Source organism: Lingula anatina, chromosome 1, assembly GCF_051362555.1.
Source record: "Lingula anatina isolate TDL-2025a chromosome 1, LinAna3.0, whole genome shotgun sequence".
NCBI lineage: Eukaryota > Metazoa > Brachiopoda > Lingulata > Lingulida > Lingulidae > Lingula > Lingula anatina.
The window spans coordinates 5971583-5996762 of record NC_141767.1 but is presented as its reverse complement, the minus strand read 5'-3'; the positions used below and the strand labels follow the sequence as shown (position 1 = coordinate 5996762).

The 25180-nt window shown below is 35.2% G+C and overlaps 1 protein-coding gene across 12 annotated transcripts in view; it reads left to right on the top strand.

Moving 5' to 3' along the window:
- The window catches only part of LOC106176559 (semaphorin-2A), a 37091-nt gene that overhangs the window by 10280 nt on the left and 1631 nt on the right, over positions 1–25180 (top strand). For 7 of the 12 annotated variants that reach the window (XM_013559009.2, XM_013559001.2, XM_013558999.2 and 4 more), the window contains 16 exons: positions 7894–8528; positions 14744–14861; positions 15073–15115; positions 15706–15783; positions 16452–16559; positions 17202–17295; positions 18381–18539; positions 20739–20872; positions 21520–21628; positions 21815–21866; positions 22104–22254; positions 22979–23165; positions 23458–23591; positions 23912–24072; positions 24407–24663; positions 24954–25036. In XM_013559009.2, the coding sequence (XP_013414463.2) occupies positions 8414–8528; positions 14744–14861; positions 15073–15115; positions 15706–15783; positions 16452–16559; positions 17202–17295; positions 18381–18539; positions 20739–20872; positions 21520–21628; positions 21815–21866; positions 22104–22254; positions 22979–23165; positions 23458–23591; positions 23912–24072; positions 24407–24663; positions 24954–25036 (1983 nt within the window). In that variant the 5' untranslated portion in view covers positions 7894–8413. Of the gene's footprint in view, positions 1–3300; positions 3439–5657; positions 5778–6458; positions 6745–7893; positions 8529–14743; positions 14862–15072; positions 15116–15705; positions 15784–16449; positions 16560–17201; positions 17296–18380; positions 18540–20738; positions 20873–21519; positions 21629–21814; positions 21867–22103; positions 22255–22978; positions 23166–23457; positions 23592–23911; positions 24073–24406; positions 24664–24953; positions 25037–25180 lie in introns of those variants that run through there. The other 5 variants (XM_013559008.2, XM_013559006.2, XM_013559010.2 and 2 more) reach the window with 5 other exon arrangements.

Sequence of the window (25180 nt, the reverse complement as noted above, 5' to 3'; positions counted from 1 at the left end):
ATGCAGAAAAAAAAACAGACAAGTCATAGTTGAGTGCACATGATGTGAGGTTGCATCACTGCTTGGGTGTTGAATTGCATATTATCAGTTCTTGTTGAAAAAAATAAGCATTATTCACCAGCTGATTATCAGCAATCACTTGAACACTGTCTAGGTAGTCAGATTCCTTTTTTTCTCTTCAGTGTATTCTTTATATACACCTATGTCCTGCAGAGACATAGCCAGACTTCGGCTCACCTGATTCGAACATCTGCTGTGTTTCTGTACACACCCTTGTTGCTTTTGATTGCTGGAACACTTGGAAGGACTCTCAAGTGATCTCCATAATGCTAGGAGTTAGGGCTGTTAGGGTGGAGTAAAATTTCTTACCATCTGTTTTTTTCTGTCCAATTTATTCCAGTATATTGGCCCTCATGCTTCAGATCTGCTGTGACGTGAAAAGTCAGTATTCAACATGATATTCTTGAAGTTCTGGGAAATGTGTTGCATTCAATGCATGTAATCATGAAACCATTTTTGGGTTTATGAAATCTAGGCACTGTGAATAGGGTAGTTAAATATTGATTTCAGTTAGGGGCATGACTTTTAATTTTTTTTCTTAAACAGACTTGGTCTGAAAATAAGAAAATTTGATCTGAATTTTGGCGCCGGTTTTCTTTAAGTATCTTCCTTCAATCAGTTTTTTTTCATTATTGTCTTAACAACGCACCTGCATGTGGTAGAATATAGACAGTCAGTAAAAAGCACAGGCTTGGTCATATGATCCTGATTAACCTGATAAAATTCATTTTTCCATAATAGATGCGATTTAGATTTCTTGTGACCATCAGACTACACAGTAAGGTCATTGTGGTGTTAGGGAATCCAGGGGTCTCAGTCATTGATTTCAAAAACTTTATCTATGGCATACAAATAGTTTGTCATGGACTTTTACAGGTATGTGGATGATTATATTCTCTGTTTTCTTCTAAGTATTGCTTTCATCTAAAAAGGTCACAAGGATATCATTAAGATCTTATATTTGATATCTCAATATGTTCATTGTTGACTAAAAGGTTGATAAGCTGAGTGCCACCTCATACCAATCCCATTGGAGTCTCTTTAGGCGACCACTATTTAGTATTTTAACTCCCTCTGACCTTTGCCACGGGCACACAAGCCCGGGTCCCCTGTGGAAGTCTCTGACCCCGCCCATTTGATCATGATGGAGTTGAAAGTAGCACCCAGAAGAATTGGATTTCAGAGATACATTTCAGATGTTGAGTGTTCAGAACTTGTCCACTCTCCTCATATCAATTTTATTGATTACCCTGTCAAGTCTGCTGTAGAGTTTTTGCAGGGTGGGTATTAATGACCATCCAAAAAATGTCAACAATGCCCCACTAACTTAATTAGTAAATAGATCAGAGGCTAAGTATATTAGTGGTAATTGTGGCCTGCCTCAAAACAATGCATGGTCATGGGTCATTTAAAGCTAGAAATGTCACTTGTTTGTGCAGAGACAAGCTTTGAAGTGAAGTATCACTATCTATCATTACTCCCACTTAGCTTTCAAAAGAATGAAATATTTCAACTGCTATTATAATGAAAATGAATCTTACTCTTTTCACATTGATACAGTATGGGTATTCTTAAATCTAATGTATTTTTGTTTCCCAAAGTGTCTCTTTAGCTAAACTATTCATGAAAAACATTGCCTTTGAACATGGGACAGAACCTAGTAGGGTGGATAGAGATCTCAAACCTTGACGACCCAACAAAAACCCTGACACATGCCATTATATCATAGGCACAGACACATCCAGGCCTCTCTTATGTTGAGATTTTTTTATGCACACTACACCAGGAACAACTCCCAGTAAATTACTGAAAAATAAAATCAAGACAGTGGATATTTTCCTAAGTGCCCATGGGTCTTAGTACTTGTGATTGATCGTTCTTTTGTAATTTTCTGATGCTTTTGTACTCTATGTACTCCAGAATGAACTCCTCTCTTTTTCACATTTTCTACTTTTCTACATAAGTCTTGTACCCATTTTGTTTCTTATCCAGCAACCAATTTGCTTGATTTTCTCTCTAAAACCCACATTATTTCATCCTGACCATCTTGATATTTTTTAAGATTGATGTGAGATTTGATTATTCATTTGAAAATCTCATTAGGGGATAATAATTCAATCTTCCAATTTCCATTCCATCAATTTGATGAAATGTCTCCCTGTTGTACAGTTGCACTGCTGGATACTCCATTTTTATTGGACATTGCCAGCTTTGAGGCTTTAACTTGGCTGTTAACTGAGGGGGAAGTTATAATCAATCAGCTGGTTATATACAGACTGCATTGTCACCTGTTCAGATTGGTATTGATCTGTGAGAAGAATGATCAAATATATTCAATAAACTAACAGAAGTGTATATCACATAGATGTAGCAATATGTAGAACTTGGAAGAGCATTTCTTTTCCCATCACAGTGACTAGGATTTTGGCACGTCCAGAGCTTGTGTGAAATTTTTGAACTTTTTTTCATTTTTTTCATCTTTGCCCGTGAGAAAAAGATGCCTAGTCTATTTCCATTTAGGTACAAGCAATTCAATGACCTAATGTGCTGGAAAATTTACAAACCATTAAGCAGTTTGTTTTGTTTTCTTCTGCTTGTTTTATGCCATGGTCTAAACTCTGGAAAACAGAAGCAAAAAAGTCATTGGGCTGTGCAAAAACAATGCCTCAGAAACAAAGCAAAGTCACGGGGTCACATGATGTGTAGGAGCAAGTTTGTTTGTCTAGTGTCACATCTTGTAATGTAGCTACTGCGATATAAGTCTCTCTGCCAATTTTATAGCAGATTAGTCATTTTCTAATGAGCAGACTGAAGTCTCCAACATTCTTCAGTCAGATGGACTTTAAATTTTACATTTTGGTTCTTTCTCTAGATAGATACTTCTGTTGTCCTGTGACAATTAAAAAGGATATCTTTCATTTATAATTTACGATGCTTTTTATGGTTTTTCTACGAACATTGATCAACAGGTCTGCTTTCTATAGTACATGACATTATATTCAAATTAGATATGTAGATCACATGCTTTCAGATCTCTGTCAAATCTCCCTGTCTGTCTCACCAATTAAAAGTGGACAATATCTCCCCTGTCCCAGCCTATTTTAATTACTTTACACTTGATGCCCACTTTCTCTAATGACTGATTTCTAGATGATAGAAGGTGCAATCTGAAGTCAGAGAGTCTGTCTACCTGACTTCCTAACAACCATGCAATTATGTCATGCCTTTAATGTCTTGAAGGAACAGAGCATTACACTCTGGGAGACAACAGAACTGAAGGAGGATCTGAGGAATACATAGGTTTACACACCAAGTAACAACCACAGTAGTCTATACACTTTCTATACACATAGCCATTAGTGATGTTTAAAGTTGCAGGTAAGCTTATTTAATCTCAGTGTCTTGATCCACTTGTAGAGATAAATATGCAGGTTTTGACACATTTGTTAGATAACTGCAGTGGTAAGTCAGTATGCTGGTTCTGCAAACATTGCCACTGTTTATGGCAACTACTGTGGCAGAAAAAGTATAAAGATTCTTATTTCAGCAAATTAGTAAACTAATTTTGATGGATTAAAGCCGAAATGAAGATATAGTGCTATTCATCCGTTTTCATAAAAATATGTATTGTAAGAGAGCTGTAAGGATCCCCAAAAGGCTTAATCGTAAACTGCCAAGATTGATTGAAGATGACACATTAGAATGATAAATGAATTAACAGTGCTTGAGTGGTTAGAGATAGCGGGTCATGTGTCCAGGAGGCACCTGGAGTCTGCTGCTTTCTGGGAACATGTTGCAGATCAAGAACCAATACTTCATAGTGTTTCTCATAAGTACGGCCATATCACTTTTATCCTACTAATTGCCACCATTAACTTGCATGTTAGAGTCCATGTTTCCATGGAAATGATTCATAGAAGCAGATGGATTTACTATAAATAGACTCATCCTCTTTTTTATTCTGAGATAAAGGGCATTGTAGTGCGTAGAAAAAATAACATAATATTCAATGAAATATGCATGAGCCAGTTTCAATAGCTATATTTAATATGTGGATGTAAGTTTTGTTTTAGTTTTCTTTGATCAATGAAGTGGGTTAAAATCAAATATGAATAAGGAACTGGTTTCATTTTACTGCTGCCTTTATTACACTGATAACTTGTTCAAATGAGAAGTTTGTTTATGATGTTATCGATTGAATTTATGGCAACCTAAGGAGAGCACTATGAGGGCTTCTTGCTAATCAGTCATTTGCAGGTTTCCTCATTTTATAGCTTTCCTCAGTGTTCCAGTTAAACTTATGTGCACGCCCTGATATAATAAGCAGTGGAAAATAATTTCCTTTTTCACAACCCGGATCTTATCTTCTTTTTCAACCATGAAATGAAAATGTGGATTTTATTTTTTAATCGTTTTTAGTTTTAATTTATCATTATATAAAGATAGTTGTTATTTAATTCATAATAAAAAATTATCTATCTGCTTTATTTACTTATTAATGTTTTTTATTTTTTCGTTATTTTATTTATTTATTTATATATTTATTATTAAATTTCAGTATTTCATTTTAGTGATTCTTATACATACATATGTATAGTTCACTTTGCCCATTCTCTGCCAACTAGAAGCATAGAGAGGTTCATACATATTTTAATATGTATGAACCTCTATGCTTCTAGTTGCATATAGAATTATATGTATTATATTAAAATGCATTTAAGTTGATAATAGGTGAAAATACATGTCAGCAGTTTAGGGCATAAGTGCATGGCTCACCTACCGTGCACTGTCATTTCATTGCTATGGAGGGGTAAATGGCAAAAATAAATTTCATTAAGTACAAGATAGAATATGCGGGGTCTTTCAAGTGTGAAGTGGTCTTTCTCTTGCCTTTACTGCCAAGTGGCATATGTTTTTTTATGCTATCTTATCACTGCTTAGTTCAAGAACTGGTTATCTTGGCTTGTTTGTCTTTGGGTGTATACCCAGCAACCAAACACAACTGAACAACAAGATATGTCTTGTATCTTTGAAGTACTCGTACATTAGAAGTAGGATCCAATATGAGGGATCCTAGATTTGAACAAAAAAAAAGGAGCTACAGTTTATAATTGTTTACTCTGCTTTTCTAGAATATTATTAAAGACTTTTTTTACTCTCACTTTTGAAGGGAATATCACCAGCTGCGAAGTCAATTATAACTAAAATCTTGGGAGGAAAATTACATGCAGGTAATGTGCAAATGCGGCACCGACACAAAGGATGCTCAGCTTTTACTTAAGCTGGTGGTCTTGTCATGATGGCTTTTTTTTACTTTTTCCCCTTGGTGTACCTGGGGGCTTGTTTTATATCCCACTCCATTAGCAGGGTATCTGCCTACCTTCACTGTCATTTTTTAGTACGATGTAATCCATCAAACATCATACGGCAAACAATGCGAACATTGTTAAGTACAGTAACAACACGCTATATAGAGTGTGGACGTGCACGAGGATGATAGCTCCCCTACTGTTAGATGACAGTCGCATGAATACTGCTGAAAATCTTTGAGCCATTGTTGTGGACATGAAGTGAGCAGGTGAATTACCTAATGCAAAGGTGGGTGAATTTGGGACCACAGGGATTATCATTTAATTGAAAGATAAGGTGACCCAGTTCTAAGTGAGGTGGATACGTGTTTTTGTTAACCATTCTGGATACTGGACTTGGGCGTGAAGGTAGACCATCTTTTTTATTCCTAGAATATTTATACTGTACACAGTGACATTTTTAAGTATGTTTGGATGCCACTGAATTATCTTCCTACATAGTGTTTTGTGTTTTCATTGTAGTAAGGCTGTGATCCATGTATAATGACCCCAATGATAGCGGTGGATGATACAGAACAGTATATTCTGTATTTACCCAGGTGTACAGAGATTCAGCTGTTTAAATCTAGCACATTTGTTTAGAGTCTAGAAATATATGTCCTCATTTTTGGAGCAATATTTATGAGATGATTTTATGCTCTCGCACACTGTATAGGACAGTTGCCCAGCTTTTTAAGCCCCTTGAAATAAAATAAAATGAAAGAAACCAGTGTTTACATTTACAAAGGAAACAAATGGTATTCAATATCTCAAGGTCATTAATATTAATAAGATTTACAGGTTTGCAATCCAGTCAGGTGAGGATTATTTTCACATCTCAATAATTCATGAGATTTCAAGGAATATTAGTAATGAAAGCTTTCTAGTCTGACATCATGGATTACATCAGCACTGACTCCAGCAGCAGCAATTAATTCAGAACATCCACATGCATGGTCAGATGAGGTGTAGATTACATTTCGGTTCTTCTACCTGGTCTGTTGCCCTTTCTCTCCATAAATCATCTCTCACACACCAGCTCCAGAGGGCTGACCCTCCTAGATGTGACTTGCCTTATCAGTCATCTTCCATGCCATAAATACTACTATCTTGTCATGGAGGGCGTGCTGGATTATTCATTGGATGGGATATGTGCACTGTAGTTCACTTGTTTGCTGGGAAAGGGACATGGGCAGTCTGTTTGCATGGTACCGATGATACTGACCAGCACTGGACATGGGCCATGCACTGGTAGTTAGGTTAGAACTCTGGTAAAAGGATTATATCTGCACTGTACCTTGGAGAGTTCAGCAAAGTTATGCTTTATATGATCAGGGTATTATTTTGTATTTGGTTAATTTTTATATCTGTATATAAGAAATCATTAATTTATCTTCTTCATGCAGGTACTGTATGCTAGCATGGATCATGAAAAGGGCCTTTCTTGTGGTAGTTGTTGACAAAACACTTGGGGTAGCTATGAAAAGGGTACTTGTTTAGTTTTTTTAACAAATCAGCTCTGTTAAACAGATTTCTGAGCTGCAGAATGAGAAAAAGGAAAAGATTTTCCTGACATACAATTTACACTGGGGAAATATTACACTATAATCCTTAATATGATACTCGCCGGTGGCAATCCAACTCAACCTCTGTTGAACTAACAGGCCACACAGTGGGGTCTCGGAGACACAGTAGAGGTAAAGAAGGGGACTCCCTGGTCGGTACATGACCAGAGAAGATTGAGTGAAGTATAATTAGTTGGTGCACATTGCCCTTCAAACAATTTCAGGCAGGCTGTTTGTGAGAATTTTAAGAAATGTCATGAGAGAACTAAATTTTATGTGTCACTTAGATTTGGTGTTTTTACATGCCTACGCCCCTTGGTTCAGATTGTCATTTTGAATGTGAAAAATGTACTTTTACAGTCAACTGGAATTTTATGATGATATGTGAATTGTAAAATGAAATAAATTACAAATAAACTGGGATGGGCATCTTACAAAGTGGATTATTACCTTGTATTTTATTTTGTGGTAGTTTGTCATTAGACTACAGAAACAGCCTTGCCTGCATGTAAACCATCAAGTGAACATGTTTCACTATACCTGTCCATTGGGTGTGTGCACTGATCAACAGTTGTGGTGAGAGTAAATGATATGTGAAGTCCATTAATATAACCCTTCCCCTATCAGTCACAGGCCACAGTTAAAAACCTTTCCACTTCTTTGAAGAGTGAATCATATAATGTTCTCTTGTGCATTGTGTTTCTTTCCTATTCTTAATGTGTGATAGCAGATGAAGGAGGTAAGCTGGTACATATCATGTAATGGACCCGCATTCAGTTTATGTGTTGGGATAAGCCTGCAGTAGCAGTGCACTATATACCGAACCTGCCAGCCAATCAGAACACATTACACTCAACCTTTCTCACGGCTCACTCAAGATTGTTATACTATACTATTGTTTCTGTTGGTTATTTTTACAGATGGACCGCAGCAGTAGGGTGATGTGAAACAGGAACGGCTTGGAAACCACAAGGACCACTGTATACACTGGTGGATTTGTACCATAGCTTAGGACAATGTGACAGCAAGATAAGACTTGTCAACAATAGATGATCCCATAGCAGCTGTATATACAGAAAGGAACAAAAAAAGCTTATTCAGGATATAAAAAAACTACATTTGTGGATAGGAAAAATAATATACCGAGCCACATAACAATTCTGTGTACTTGTATATATAACCTGGATTCTCCTCTTGAGTAAAAAAAAATGGGAAAAACTCAATCATGAGGTGATCCTTCAAAAAAAGAACTTACCTTCATACCACTGATACCAGGAAGATTGTTGGGTAATAATCTGTGCAACAGAAATATAGTAAACATACCCCGGTTGTAATGTTAGGCATGCAGACCAGGAAGGTGGAGTAAAATTCCCAGGGATTCACTTTACAGCGCTGATATCTATAGAGTTTATTTCACACAGTGGAAAAGGGACAGAGGCAATGGAAATGTTGTACAACATCTACTACCATTGCTGGTGGCATATACTTGTAGTTCTATGTATAATACTTACATTGTGGGAATCGGGATCATCCCAGTATACTCTTATAAAACCAGGTAAGTTCAGTACAATACATGTATTATAAATATATATGCTTCCTCAACTTTTACAAATTAAGCTTTTTATTTAGAAATGTAATATGATTTTATCCCTAAGTCATATACTAGTATCTTAATTTTGCCTGAAGCTGCCCTCAGACCCTCAGTTATAAGGCCATCCACTCATTTTTTCTATATTTTCTAACAACCTTGTATATAGACTAGTATGTAAAATGTAGAGTGAATATTGATATTAGTCTTGCAATTAAATTGTCTACACACATATATTTTAGATAATTAATCCATAGGTTTATGTCCTATTCCAACAGCATTTTTTGTCGATCAATTTTCCTAATGCTATAACCAGGATGTTAGGTATCTACAACAAGTCGTTATCAACAACAGTGTTGACTCATGCTGTAATGTTCGTTGTTGACCCTTACCCAGTTCTAGTTGATCAAGTGAGCACCAACAATAGAAATGAGCATTCTAACAGTTATGTAGAAAACCCACGCCAGACTGGTGAGAACTGGTGGTTTTGAGAACTGTCACTGCACCCTGCAGCTTTCGGCTACTGACTGGAGAGTCATAACACATGTGGGTTCAATGCTCAGGGGAAAAAAAGTTCAGCAAAAGATATAAATACTTTGACTTATTTTCACTCTCTGGAACCTCTTATATATATGCTATATATAAGCAGGGATAGGCAAAACAATGTAACAAATCACTACAAATGCCAAGATTTATAAACAAGGAGACAACCAAAAAATACTTTTGGTACTTAAGTTTGTTTACTCAGCGTTAGGTTAAATACTGGCTGATTTTGAAATGTCTCCCCTGTGGCTGGTATTGAATTGAAACCTTATCCAAAACTGATGTAAACTTCAGACTCATTTACAGCCAGTTAGTGGGTTGTAAAGATGAATTTAAAAAAATATAGATTAACTTAATTGTTTAGTCTGAAATGAAGTCAGACTGAAGCAGAAATTGCAATTTTGCAAAATTAATTTTTTTAAAGAGCTTAATTTACTTCCTTAATGCCCTTGATGAAAATAAAACCACATTTAGCCCTTCTTTGTCATCACCGACAATTTTATGCAAGACCAGCTCATTTGGGCACCCTGAGTTTTCTGAGTTCTTGATTTGTCTCTCAACATACCCAGGTTTTGAGGTGATAAGTACTAGAGATGAGTCAGCAAGCATTTTATATGCTAAGGGTACATACATCTGATAATGACTTCCCAAAAATAGTGGCCCCCTTGTGATTATCATATAGACTATAATGATGACTTTTACTGCTTATCTGATAATGACTCTTATATTTAATTTTGATAAAAAAAACAATGGTATTAAATTCTTCAAGTGCACATTCATAGCCAGCTGTTTGCACTCACAGATCAAATGTTGCTAGAAAAAAAAACTATTTGCATTGTAATCATGACTTTTATTAAGTCTTGTTATTTATTTATTTATTTATTTATTTATTTATTTATTTATTTATTTATTTATTCTTTAATATTGACTTAACATTTGCCAGTGTTTGCTACACATATTTTTACTGTCAGTGTTATTGAGTCAAGACTGCAACCATGCTTTTTACTCCCAGAAGGTAGGAATAGGGAGATTGAAGCTGTTTTCCTTCATACATATAGTCCTCATTAGACATGGTATGGTACCATACGGCACATAGTGTGCTTTATACCAAACCAATATACAGACTATAGTCAGCCAGCCCCTCTCTGGATACCACCAATCCTTTTGTCTGTCAATATCCAGGAATAACTTGGAAACATATTGATTCTGAGATGAAATTGATTATTTTCTTTGTCACCTTTGGTAGTTTTTGAAATTCGATTTAGAAAAAAAAAGGTTTCAGATTAAATTCTATCATTTCATCTCTCACTGTCACTAAGTAGAGATGCTTTATTAGATTTTAGTTCCTCTTTAAAAGGCCAAATAGTCGCCTACCTTAGTAATGGCTTAAATATGAATTGACGCAAATGGTGCTTTGTTGGTTAAATGTGCACCCTAGTAATGCATGTTTCACTTGCAAAAACTGTTGGAAACTTTGGAATAGGAATTTCAACCATTGAAATACTAGATTCAAGCCATTTTCTCAGTGCCACATTATTGCCTAAAATTTTGAAATGGCTATAAAACCATGTGAGTTCAAATCAAAACGATGTGAAGGGACTAAAAAGTGTGTCGCAAGCCTCAGTTAGACCGTTGGTAGACAGGAGAATTTATCAAACACATTGCCATCTAAGTTAACCCAATCAACAAAATTTGTATCAGAAGTCTCTCGGTTCTTTTTACAAGGGTAACACCATTAGTTTAAATAAATAACTGATTTTTTGTCATTAAAACACCAACAAGCAAGTGGTTCCAATAAGGGAAGTGTATTGTTGTTAAAATTCCAGTTCAGATTACCCCCAACTCCAGAACCAGAACTTGATTTTATAAGGGTATGGACATCAAGCAGGTGGTCATTTTTACCTCCAGTGGTCACTTAATCACCTGTTGTGTGGTCAGTCTTCAGGTGCATTCCCACTTTGATGATTAAAACATTTCTTTTGGCCAAGATTAACTCTAGTTGGTTGCAAACTGAAAAGACACACAGAGTTCAGTCTGTTTCACATAAAACAAGTTAGTGAGTTAGTATTCCAGCCAAGTTGTCTCACACTCCCAATATCATTTTGCCAAAAAATGTTACTGGGAAATTGAATTTTTCAAGGACTGTTTCCCAAGCCACTCAGGGCAGGATCACTTGACCTGGGGGCAAAGTTTTTAAGATAGAACCATAGATTTATAGGGGAATTAGTTTCACCTGCATAAACTCAAGTCTGTTTAGTGGAGTATGAACATTATGGATAAAACCAAAGAAAGTTTATTTATAAGAATTAGAAGAACAAATCAATAGACATGCCTTGTGGTGCATTAAATTATGAAGAGCCATGCACACATGTTTTTATTATTTTAAATCACAGTCTTGTTATACCCCTATTCAGTACACCTTCTCTATTTCCTCTGCCACAGAGTTTAATCTGAACAGTCTGTTGTTTTCAAACACCGCTGGTTTTGTGTTTGGCATAGAAAAACATTTAAACATTAGCATATCTCACTGGTGTTTGTTTGACCACATTTACCTCATAGGTATTTATATAATCATTCTAATAATTATCCGATGAAACGGCACCCTTTCAAATGTGTGCAAACTTCCAGTACTAATACTTTGAATGAAAAGCCAGTGGTCAGGAATTAAGGCATACTGCACAGGTTCAAGGGGTACCTTTCTTTTCCACTCCATCAGTTTCAAGATGTCTCAAGAAGATCTTGATATTACTTTTGGGGGGCAAGTAAAATAGGGAGTATCTTATCTTCCAGGATTGATTTCAGTGCTTACCCAAGGGGTCTTTTCATCAAATATGATTCAAGTCGTTGAATTTGGTTCTCAGTTTCAGAGAAAAAATAAACCAGTCTTTTATTGAATGGCTATCTATCCCTAATATCATGTGACTTTTCTGTACTGTACAGAGCACTGTTGCTTTACTGGGTTAGGTTTCTCTTGGGCATTTGCTTTTTTGCCTTGCTATAAAGACTTGTTATGCAGGCAGTATAAAGATAAAATTCTTCAATCCACAGGCCCCACCACGACAAGAGGTTGATTGCTTTCTGTAGTGTGTGCTTTCCTTCTTTAAATCTGTGTTTCAAGTGTCAGAGAGAGGGTTGTTTTCCTTCTTCCATTTTATCAGTAATTTACCACGTGAAATAAGGATTTGTAAAAAAAAAAAAAAAATCTGACAATCAGTCCTTTGACAAGAAGTCTTTTATATCCAGCCAGTGTTCATATGTTTAGCATCTGACAGTTCTGCCCTAGTAAAACCAAGCACAAAGAACTTTATTTTTTGTCATCCAACAATGAACACTTTTGAGAACATTTCATCAAGTAGAGATGTTAACTAGCATAGTCTACTTCATGATGACAGTTTTACAAGTTTCTTTTTCTTTAATCCCTCTCATTAAATTAAAAAAGAGTAGCTTAACATCTGCTGACCAATGTGGGTTTACTGACCACCAATTTCACACTTAATTAGCTGCAAGGTATCATATCTCTCCTTCCCTGTATCTTTATATTTCTATTCATTTTTTTTATTTAATTAGCATGTTTTTTTTTCATTCCTGAATTTTGCAAATCTACAAGCCAGATTCTGAAAAAAAAATTGTCAGTCAACTCTGACATTGAGCACACAGTTCTACTACTGCCACTGATAAAGTCTCCAGATGTGATCAGCTGGATTTTACATCTGGCACTACAAGACAGAATTACAACTCTTTTTTTTTTTCTAAGATGCCAAATCTGATAGTTTCCAAAATTTTGACCTCAATGACAACTTGTTTGTGTGATTGAGGCTAGTGGTTGGATTAAATCAGCTTTGACATTTATGTTGATTGTTTGACACTGGGTGAAGTGGATTCAAACCACCGGCAGTCTGCTCTCAAGTTTTTTAATCATGTAACACCTGAGCTGCATTGTGGATGGACATATATTTTTTAACGAGATTATTGCTGTGAACCTGGACACCTACCAAGACAAGCCGTGGCTGTGACAATATCTTCCATGCTGGGATAAAGTAGTAATCAATCTACAATGTCTTATTGTGCCTTTAAAATGTGCCAGCGGGGGCACCCTGTGTAGAGGCAGATATTGTTCCTCAGTGATTGGTGACTGGTGAAAAAGAGGTATAATCTTTTTACTGGAAGACTAATCATTTTTTCCAGCACAAAGCATGTTATGCTTTGGAACTGTTCCAGCATGTAAGCTGATTTATCTTATAGTTCTATTTTATGGAAGTTGTCATATGAATGATATTTGGCAAGTTTCTGCAATTCTTCTGACAGAACAGTTTGTTTATGAGTAGGATGGCATGGGATTTTGAAAGCATTTTCATGATATTTGTTCTTTTAAGCTTTATAATGGTTTGTTATTCTAGAGCAAGTGAGAAGGCAATTATACAGCGGCTTTCTTTCAGAAACTTTTGTTCTCCAGTATTTCTTTTTTTTTTTTTTTAAGTACCTTGCAAGTTTTTTTGTCTCCAACCTTGTGAAGGATCAGAAAGATCATTAATCATTTCTATGAAAAATCAAATTTTTTAGCTAATGTTAAGTCATAACTTGTCCCTTCAGAAGTAAAATGAGATGAGAAACTGGCAGAGGAGCATAATTACTCCCCTGGGACCTGATAATCCTGCTGTGTGTCTAGCCTAGACTAGTTACTGAATCTCTATAGAACACGAATTACACTCTGTAAAACAGATGAGACTTAGTCAGTTTTTTCGTCACTCCAGTCATAGTGATATGAAGTATATGAAGTGCTGTGTGGGCTAGATCTCAATTAGCTGAGGGCGCAGTATAAATCATTCATGTATGCAGGATGGATTTTGAGATTAACGCTATATGAATCGAGAAAAACCCACATCACAGAGGGGTGCGTGGAATTTTTTATACTTAACTGGACTTATCATTGAAAGGCATCTTTCCATCTTAGTACTTTGACATGACCTGTGGTTTTGTACATGTACTCTTTAATTTTCTTATGATGAAATACATCTGAGCAGTTGTTTGCAACCAAGCAATGGCAAGTTGTATCATCTGTCTGCGGTTCTAGTGTCTGAATATTTAATATTTCCTGTGCTGGGTTTACTTTCAAAAGTTAGTTATCTTGTGGTATGATTGCATGTACTTATTAAGCCCCTCCCTTTTCTCTCTCTCTCTCTCTCTCTCTCTCTTTGATAATAAGTGGAATAGAATGGGCTAAGAGCTATCAGATGATATAAAACAAACTGTTTGTTATCATGTAACTAGGTGTCAATGAAGGACGGAACATGCAAATAAGAAGAAAAGGATATTTCTGACATTGTCGTTCCAACTCATGCTGGTTCAAATGCTTGAAATGGTGGCCTTTTGTCCATTTGTTTCTCATTCTGAGCTTTTTTATACACTTTGATTATACGCTCTATTCCACAAAGCTACATGTGAATATGCTAGGAAATCTAGTCCTTTGTACTGCAGGATTTATGCCTTTTTGAAAGAATGTTAACATTTCCCACACTCAAAATAGTATTTTCTTTTGAGTAACTGAATTCTGTTTGTTTGCATTTGCTCAGATGTACACACCAACTAGCTAAAATTGTGTGTGTTTATTATATTTATGTTTTTTCTTAAATTTTTTGCAGACAACACAGTAGTATTCAAAAGTGAAAATTACAACAGTAATTGTAGTTATAAGGGATACTACCGCTACTTGGAGATATTAAATGCTTCTGGATCTCCTGCTCTATTTGTTGGTGCCAGGTAATATTTTATGAATATTCTACCTAAGAAAAAAAAGAGAGAAAAGACAGATGTGTTATCTCATTGCTATTGTGCAAACATTTTAGTGTTCTATAATTATCTTGCAATATATGTATTACTGAGGAAGATAAGTTAAGAAGAATAAATTGACTTGATGGTAATGTTGTGTATCTGTCAGGTCGAGTAACAAGTTGATCTTTTTCTTTTTCAGGGATTATGTATTCAAACTGAACCTAGAAAATATAAGTGACAGTGTAAGTATTGTTGTCTGTGCATTATGCTCTCATTGCCTACAAGCATATCATGCACTGTGTCAATTTCTACTATTTCTTCTTTTACACACAAAAGTCATCTTGGATGTCCAAATGACACATGGTAAAGTTTCAAGAATTTTATACTTTTTCTTTGTCCCTTCTTGAATTAATTTGGGCTACTTTTACTGATGTAAAAGTAAAATCTTCTGAAGGTGCCACAGTTATTTCTGTTATACCCTGGTTGCACCAAATCTCTCATTTTATGTCTCTGGCTATCTGTATCCTTCCAGAGCAATTGGTTTGTTCCCTTAACGGAAATAGCAAATTTTCTTTGGCAGTGAACTGAAACAGTGGTCATAATTAAAACTTTCTTTGCATTGCCTCAGATTGAGCCTGCAGGAGCTGCTGGCCCCACATTTCCCTTTCCCCTCTAGAAAAATTAATCTGTTTGTTAGATTTGAGTTGATATCTTTAAAAGCTAAAATGTTATTGACATGGTTTACTCACAAAAATCTGAAGTCACTTAGCAATTTAGTGATGTAATGAAATTTCAATATCATTTACTTGATTGTTATTTTTTTCCTTTGCAGGCATCATCAAATTCTATACACCCAGAAAATTATGAAACTTGCGACACAAACAATCAACAGGGAAGCACAAGCAGCAAGGTACCTAACATTCTTTTGCAATCAAAATGAATTGTTTTAAATTTTCTTGGGAAATTGTCTTCATAATGGTATTTTTAAGTATGATAATGGGATATTAATAAAGCTCCAATTCTATGCAGCTTAATTTTACCAATGAAGATTTGTTTTAAAAAGGGATAAAAATGAACTTTTCAGTGGTGCCAATTTAAAGCCATTAAAGACGGATTAACACAACACAAAATTTTTAATGGGCATCATAATTTTCTTAAATTATAAAGAGGTTGTTTGATGTATGGCTCATTTAGTATAAATATTTTAGATCTTGATGGAAATCTATCATGGAACAAAAGAGGCATTTTCTGATGTTGGGAGGCCTTGACATATTGAAAGCCTGATGGAATACTTGATTGTTAGATTATTAAAACAAAAGTGGAATTCTGCAAAGCAGTCTTTTGATCAGTATTAGATTGGCCTTGAAATTGATTGACTTTTTCAAAAGAACAAAGACTCATTGAAGCCATTTGATGGGCTTAGGACTAACAAAAGCTTTGTCTAAAAATATAGTTATATGAAAAAATAATGACATTGACTTTTTCATGGCCTTCAATAAGCTGCAATTTCTTACCATTGGAATTTTGATGACAGTTTTTATTTCCACACTTAAAATTGTTATTTGGTTTAATTTTCAGTGTTTCCAATGTGGAAATCATGTGAGAGTGATTGTCTGGCAGAAAGATGACAGCGAGTTCTATATTTGTGGAACAGGAGCCAAGAAGCCACAGGATTTCATTCTATTTGTAAGTCCACAATGTAGTCAGTTGCATTTCTCCTCCTTCTAGCATAGAGATAAACGCTAATCCATCTGAGTCAGAGTATGGGGATTCAGTTTTTTCAATGAAATGATTTGAGGAGAAATGACCAGCATTTAAACAATAAGTAATTCAGTTTGGACCTGCTTGCAAATTAAACACTGCTGTTGCCAGCTTTTGAATACTTTGTCCAGCTCCGGTCTACCTGGATTTGAATTTGAAGTGAATTGTGTTATAGGATTTCTGTGGGGAAAGAGATCTCCTGTTGTGAAACTGATACATGCCAAGTGCTCTCGAAAGAGTCTAACATTTGATAAACTAATTTCTTTGTTTGGGTTAAATGGAATTAAAAGAGACTTTGTTGCAGGAAGAAAGCATAGTATTTGACTTAAATGAAGTTTTCTACTCAAAAGCTCTTGTGGGTATGCAAGTGTTGGAGTTGAAATTACTAGTAAGGATGTGAATCCACTTTCATTACTCCATACACAATGTAGCTCTTGTGCCAATTTATTTCCTGTAAAAATTATACCAAAATTAAAGTAAACAAGACTACATAAGTGTTTTCAAGTTGTGGCACATAATTGCTATGTGAAAAAAGTAGATTATCAATGACTTTTGAACTTGTTACAGGCTAACCTGACTGTAAGAAAAAATGGAACTTCCAGCAGTGGAGTGGCCAAATGTCCATTTGATCCTGATGATAATGCTACAGCAGTCTGGGTTGGTAAGTAGAGCACACACGTACAGACGTGTATGCATGCATGCACTCACACAACCACACACTCATTAGGCATGCTTGTGTATGCAAACTGTTTAGTTGAGAGGTAAAGCTGTTTTTTTATATAAGTATATATCTAAAATATTTTTGAGGCAGTTTCTCATTATTTGTAATTGTGGTGCTGTTGACATTACAAAAGTAGAAGTTTAGGATTATAACAATAAAACTCTTTTAAAAAAGAGCATTTTTATAGTACCAATGTTAAATTGAAAGTGTATGTGTTTATTACTTAAACCAAAGAGAAAGACCTTAGGTGCACCAAGGTTTAGCAAGCATTGAACTTTCCCATGGCAGCAAATTAAATTGTTTCTTGTACAAAAAAAAGTAAGAAAAAAAACTGGCATCAGTTTCTGGGAAATTCTATTTCCAACAGAAAAGATGTGAGGTCTGCAACAGTAGACCAGAGGTTTGTTTTGTTTTATGCTTTTTTTTCATTTGGAAGATCCTAAGTTTGTTTTTACAGGGGAGTTATTTGATGACAGATGCGAACCATATTAAGCTGATTGGATTTATTTAAGTAACACTGGAAATGCTGTATAATATGTTGTGAGAAAACCAGTCTGATTCAATGTAAAAAGCATTCATGACCTTTTCTCTCATCACCCTCAACTATGATACAAACTTTTAAGACCTCACACATTTGACTTGAAATAATGCCTATACAGGGTTATATACATGGTGTTAATAGGCACACACCTACATGTGTTTGTATAGTCACCTTCACTTGAATCCTCTCCAAATTTAATTTTTCTTTATCTTGACATCATCTTTGAAAAAATTCTTTCTAAATTAAATGGCTGTTTCCCCTGACTTGAACTTCTGCCACTTGGAAAATTCGGGAGGCAAGTTTGATAATAGTGTTTTCTCCAGGTATGATGACAAGTATATCATCTTTCATTACATCTTTTATTGTTGTTATCACAGTTTTTTACATGTTATTTATTCAAGCATTACCAAAATGCTTCCTTCGTTTTATTTTTTCTTTTATTTAATTATTAATGTGATTCAAAAGTTTTTTCAATTGTTTTCAGAGAAAGGCAACCCTGGCAATGTATCAGTCTTGTATTCTGGTACAGTGGCAGATGCTGTCAAGTCCGACCCTGTAATCTACAGACCTGAAATACGCAAAGATGGAAATATTGAGAGCAAACTAGTGAGAACTGTGCGCTATGATTCCAAGTGGCTTAATGGTAGGTTTCATAGACTTCAGAGTGAAATGAACAAGGGGGAAATTATAAAAGATAAAAATCTGCATGTAGCTTGTAAGATATGATTAATGTAGAAAATTCAGGGCTCTTTTCTCGCCATTTGAAACTCCCCTTGGATTTTGGGAAATTGGATTTTACAAAATTCCCCAAGCGTTGATATCCAAGATAAACTAATTTTTAGAACCCTCATGAAGAAATATCTTTTGTATAAATGACAGATGGCCTTAAGAACAAACTAAGAAACCTCAATGAAATACCTCATTCACCAGCTCAAAATTAAGAAATTGTCTGATATTGATCTTGGGGAAACTGAAGCCATGAATTTGTTTTCATGCTGGTGCGCATTGCATTCCCAACAGGCAAGTTTTGATATATTGTTGAGGAAGGTGTTATCTGGTATTGATCAGTTATTTGACAGCACAGGCTGGCAGTAGAAGGTATTACACTGGTGGCGAGCTCTCAGAATAACCAGCAGACAGATGGTTAGAGAGATCCAATCCTGCTGGGAGCTTTCCTGTTCTTTTTCAGTATATAGACCTATGTGTGTGTTTTTTCTGTAGAACTTTTTTTTTCTTGGGCAATTTGGTATGTATAATGGTCAGTTTTGAAGGATGCCGCCTATATCATAAGTTGGTTTTCAAGTGGTTATATGAGGATTTGGTGCCTGTCTCTGTCAGATATATTATCAGTTGTTTATAATTATGCTAAAGCTAAAAGTTGACTTCTAGCATTTCCCCAAAAACTAGGAAACGCACTGTGAAAAAAGTCTAATCCACTTTTGGAATTTTTAGATCTGCTGAAGATTATTCTATGGGTGAATACCTCATATAGTTACCATAAGGACAAATTCAGACCACAATATACAAGTTGAGAAGCTTCTTGTTTTATATCATAATCATTTTATGAGTTAATTTAGTAACTGTGCCCTCTTTGTAACACCTGTTTCTAACTTTTTACCTGTTATGTATACGGTCTGGTGAATTCTGCTTTTAGTTTTACTGAAAATGAAATTTTTTATCTCAGCATTTTATCTCTATAGGGGAAATGCCATAAAAAGATCCCATTCATATTTTTATAGGACCTAACTATTAAAATAACCACAGAATGTTGTAGAAAAAAATCTAAATAGGTATTATTACAGAGGCGGGAACACTAGTAGGTTATATTCTGAGATCTTCATTCAGATAAGGTCTTTTACCATTGGTCTCAGTAGAGAAAGGTTATGCATGTTTGAATGTATTATATAGTGATTGAAATACAAATGTTAAACAAACACGTCCACTGTATCCATAGTGGTACTAAGTGGTTTCAGAGTGATATATTTGAATTAGCATTTAGAATATATTGATCTAGGTACAGATTAAGTGCAATGAAAAAACAATGGCTTTGTTTTCACCATTTTAATCAAACAAAGGCACCATGATATTGCTAGAAGCATGATCACGAGTAAGCAATACAAAAATCAGTGTAGGAGGCATGAGATTGCAGATAATGTAGTTATGCTGTTTTGTTGATTTTATAACATTTATCTGTTCGTTGGAGTAATATTATCACTCTTGCAAAGGGCAGCAGTAAACATATGCTGCTGAGTTTCAGAAAATTATTCAGATCTTCACTCTCTGTGGATGACTGCTGCACTCTTTTGGTTGAAGCTGCTGATGTTTGGATGTTGTCTCAGTGATAGACTGTCATAACGAAATCATGACGTTTGATTTTGTCCAAGAATACATTTGAATTACAAATCTTGTGAAGATTAGTACTTTACATTCTTTTTTGTGACCATAGTTATTTGTAAAAATTCAGTAAATAAAGAGATGTGGTTTGTTGGTTTGGAAAATAGCCCTCTTTATATTATTGTAATAGTCTAAGTACAATTGAGACCAAAGTCAATCTGGGAAGAGAAATGATCTTAAACAGAATGCATTCACCTTAATACAGCAATTTGTGCCTTTAATTAGAACTAGCTGAGCTGGGCTAATTGGGTTGTCTTAAACCTGTGGCAAAGAGTCTTCATTAAGTCTTCAATCTTAAAATGACTTTACTGTATTTATTGACCTGCCTGTGAAGCTGGAATGATGTTATTACTCACACAAGATATTTCACTGACCTCAACAAGCTTCTCAAATATCTGACGTAGCTGACTATTTCAAAATTTTAGGTATAATTTAAATCTCTTTTCAGAACCACATTTTGTTGCCTCTTTTGACATCAGTACAGATGATGAGGAGTACGTGTATTTCTTTTTCCGAGAGACAGCGGCAGAGTTTGTGAACTGTGGGAAGGCAGTTTATGCCAGAGTGGCTCGAGTATGCAAGGTATGTTATAGATACAAGCAATTATATACCGACTGGTATGCTGTTAGATTAAAATGTAGATATTGTTGTAATTGCTGCAACCCAAAGATGCAGATTTGCATTTATGCCAAAAACAAACAAGAACACTTTTAAGACAAATATTTTCCAGATTCTGGTTCATTTGATTGTTTTGGAGAAGATAAAATTTTGCCTTTGTTTTTTTAAAGTTTACACATACAAGTAAGAGCAAAGATGTAAGATTGTGGTTGAAGATGAAAGTCCCCATATTACCTTTGAATTTGTGAAAGATGAGGTTATGGAACAACCCAACACATTTGAATACAGCTCATCTACTGCATTCACATCCAGTGTGTGCCTTAACTTTGAACAAACTTGGAGAAGCAAAACATGGCAGCTGATTCATAAAACCAACTGGTTTTTTCTGTTAATTTCTGCTACATCCTCAAGATACCCATAATTTTCTATCTTTAATATTATTTGGCATGGTACCTGATATTTTTCCATTATGATAAAGATCACTAAGTATCAAATACAGAAGAAGATATGACTAAATCAATCTATTTGTCCAAATTTAAAATTGCATGATTTGTGCATTGGGCATGGCTATGATGAGTCTCCAGATTACATGTACTGCTTACATATTTTAGGATGACAAAGGAGGGCGCAATGCATTAAAAGACAACTGGACCACTTATCTCAAGGCGAGACTCAACTGCTCACTGCCTGGAGAGTTTCCATTTTATTTTAATGAGCTGCGTAAGTAGACAACCATTTTCATACCATCATATTTTTTTACGTTATAGGCAGTCTTAAGATTTTCAGAATGAAGAAAGTATACGACTTGCTTACAACTCACACTTTCTTTAAATTGGATTGAAATTGCAGTTTGATTTAATATGTTGTAGACATGTCTGTTTATAGCTTTCTATTCCTTTCTTTCAGAGGATGTTGTTAGAGTGAACAATACATTTTATGCTACTTTTACAACAAATCTGTAAGTACATTTCAGCTTTCTGTTTGCATTTTATTCTAATTGTTATATCTCCTTAATCTGACTATTCTCTCATTGCAGCACAGGCCAATTTATTCACAACTTCTGGAAGATAATTAATTCAAAGGTGATGTTTTTTTATGTACAAACATAAGGTATCAGTAATATTGCAGCACCCTTCATCTTGCTCCCTGTCACTAGTAGTGTTACTCATGGTTGTTACATTGTATCATATTTCAGCAATGGGTTTTATGGTTCAGCAGTGTGCACTTTTGACTTGTCAACCATAGAAGATGTATTCAACAATGGCAAGTTCAAGGAACAAAAGGATGCCACATCCAACTGGCTTCCAGTTCAAGAAAGTAATGTGCCACAGCCAAGACCAGGAAAGGTAAGGGAGTGGAATAGTGCTTGTTGTATTAGCAATAAAACTCCTCTGGATTTTAGATGAAAATTATCAAACATAAGCCGAAATATTTAGCTGACACTATGAAAATAACTTGGCTTGTGTTTGATAATTTTCATTTATGGTCCAACTACCAAGCTAATGAACATTTTTGCTCCTCTGGATTTATCTGAAAACTATGATATTTGAATGTTGTATTTATTTCATGCACCCCCCCCCCCCCCCCCATAGAGCTGTGTTTGCATTTTACAAATTTTTTGAAAATGGTCCACTTTCACCTGTTCTGTGTACATAAGCAAGTTGCTGTGCAGCACATTTTTGTAACATATTATTTCATAATTTATTTCCTTACTAGTACAAGTAAACATTTAATTGTAGATCAGAATTGATTAGAAAACTTTGCCAACAGTAAAACATTGTAATTCAAACTATAACTCAGAGTCATTAAACTTTTACTCGCCTGAATTTTACTTGCATGAATTTTAGTAAGTTATAATGAGCTTACCTTTATTAGATTATCATGTATGTATTTCTGTGAGAATGGATTATACCTATGCAACTTTATGTTTGACATGGTTTCAACTCTAAAAGAACATGCCAAGTAACTACTAAAACATAGTCTAGTTTGCCTTGGTCTCTGGCCTGTAAACCCCTGTTGTGTTTCTCAATTCAGCATAATTTACATTTTATAAAAAAAAATTCCCTTCAGTGCTCTAACAACTCGCTGGGCCTGGATGATACCATCATCAACTTCATCTATTCCCGCCCCCTTATGGACCAAGCTATTCCAATGAGAGAGGGGAGACCATTGTACTACAGAAGTGGAGTCATCTTCAGAAAAATTGCTGTAGAAAACAGTTTGGTGGCTGGACAAAGGGTGCTGTATCTGGGCACAAGTAAGTACGACAGCGAGCTTCAAATTAAATGTTACAGTAACTGGAATCAGAAATTCTGTTATAGGAGTGTATTTGCTTTTGAGCAGTGTTATTAGAGCCATAATAAGTCAACATTTTTTTAGAATGGAAATATGGAAATATTGACTGATTTTTTAACAAGTAGCATCTGTGGGACAAATAAAAAAGAGAGTATGTGAGTATTTTCTGTTTTGGGTAGATTTGCAAATAAAATAATAACTATGAAACAAAAAAGGTACTGTTATAATGATGTTCCCATTTTGTTTACTTTAAGATAATGCTAAAATCTACAAATTAGCCAGCACAGAGTCTTGTAGTCAGGTCAATGAGGAGTGCACCAGCCTTAGCTCAGTTATAGAGCCTTTACAAGATGATACCATTTTATGGAGCATGAAATATTTTAAGCATGTAAGTATTACAGTGTGGTGATGATTAAAAAAATTAATGATCAGTTTATTGAATAATTAAAGATGTTGAATGCTCTAAACAAAAATGAAAATCTGATGCAAGGAAAAGATGACTTATAACCATAGGTTTTTGATACCAAAAAAATATTACAGTGTAGTATGTTTCAGTTACATCACATGATTTTGTTTCTCCACTGTAGATGGCGCCCCTCACCAAATGGCTTACATAATGTTTTATAACATAGAACACACAATAAAGGGGGAAATAATGAGACCTTATGAAATTATAGTTAATAACACCCTGCTTTCCCCCTCTTTCAGTCCAGTGGTATGTCCATGCTATACCTGGGCACAGATGACCAGGTGACCCAGGTGCCAGTTGATGACCAGTGCAACCACTACAAGACCTGTGGTAGCTGTACACATGACCCTCACTGTAACTGGGACGTCAGTAGTAAAAGCTGCACTGCTGACACATCTAGGTATGAAGTTATTTCTATCAGGCCTGTAGACAAATATTTCAACAGGTTGGGGGTCTTCTGAAATGGGGGACCTTTTATCTTCTCTGGTTGACCCAACTTGATAAATGACAAAGAACCCAGAACCATTTCTGATTCAGAGCAAAACTCTTTTGGTCAAACGGTGAACTTCCAAGACCCCCTTCTCTACAAACTTGATTTCTGTATAAAGAATGTGCGTAATTTGTTTGCTTTTTAAGTCAAATTGATTATTAGAGAAAGGTGTCATTTTCTTTTTTCACCACATACTAAGCAGTACTACTAGACCCTATCATTTTCTTTTTTTATTAAATTTCAGCTCAAAGGCCACGTGCAGTGCCATCATACATACAGAAACAGAGTCTGGAGCCGCTGTAGTTTTACAAGGATCCACTAATTATAAAAATTGGACACGTAATGGCACATTATTGGAGTGTCAGCCAGTCAATAAAACCTGTGTCATGACGGCCACAGGTGATCTGGTACTGTTGAAGCCTCGCAGTCCAAAGTCTGAGGGCGAATACACATGTAACCTATATGGAGGGGACAAGATTACATATAACCTCACAGTGCTGAGTAAGTCATTTTGCTGCTGTCAGCTTTTCATTTTATGCATTTATTGTTGTTATAATATAATATAATATAGTCTATACATATTGAAATTTGTTTAATTTCATACAAAAAGTTGGGTGGAAAGGACAAGGAATATTTATATTATTAAGATTTTAGGGTAATTATTTTATTACTGTTATGTCTATGGTAGCTGCATTTCAAATCTTCCTATTTAGACTGTGATTTTTCTACATAGCACCACATCCCCCTGTTTTATATACAGAATATCATAATTCTTTTACCATTTTGCTCAGGTCCCCAAGATGCAGCTCTAAAAAGATACGAAGAATGGTGTGATAAGTTTGATGAATACAAGAACCTTGTGGAAGAATATAAGGTAAGCCAATACTATAATACATACTATACTGTTACTGGAGTAATCTATATCTGTTCTTACAATTTACTAATATTTTTATTAAGAAGCAGGATGATTTGACAGTTAGGATATTGAAATGTTCAATATGATTTTCTGTACTTTCAG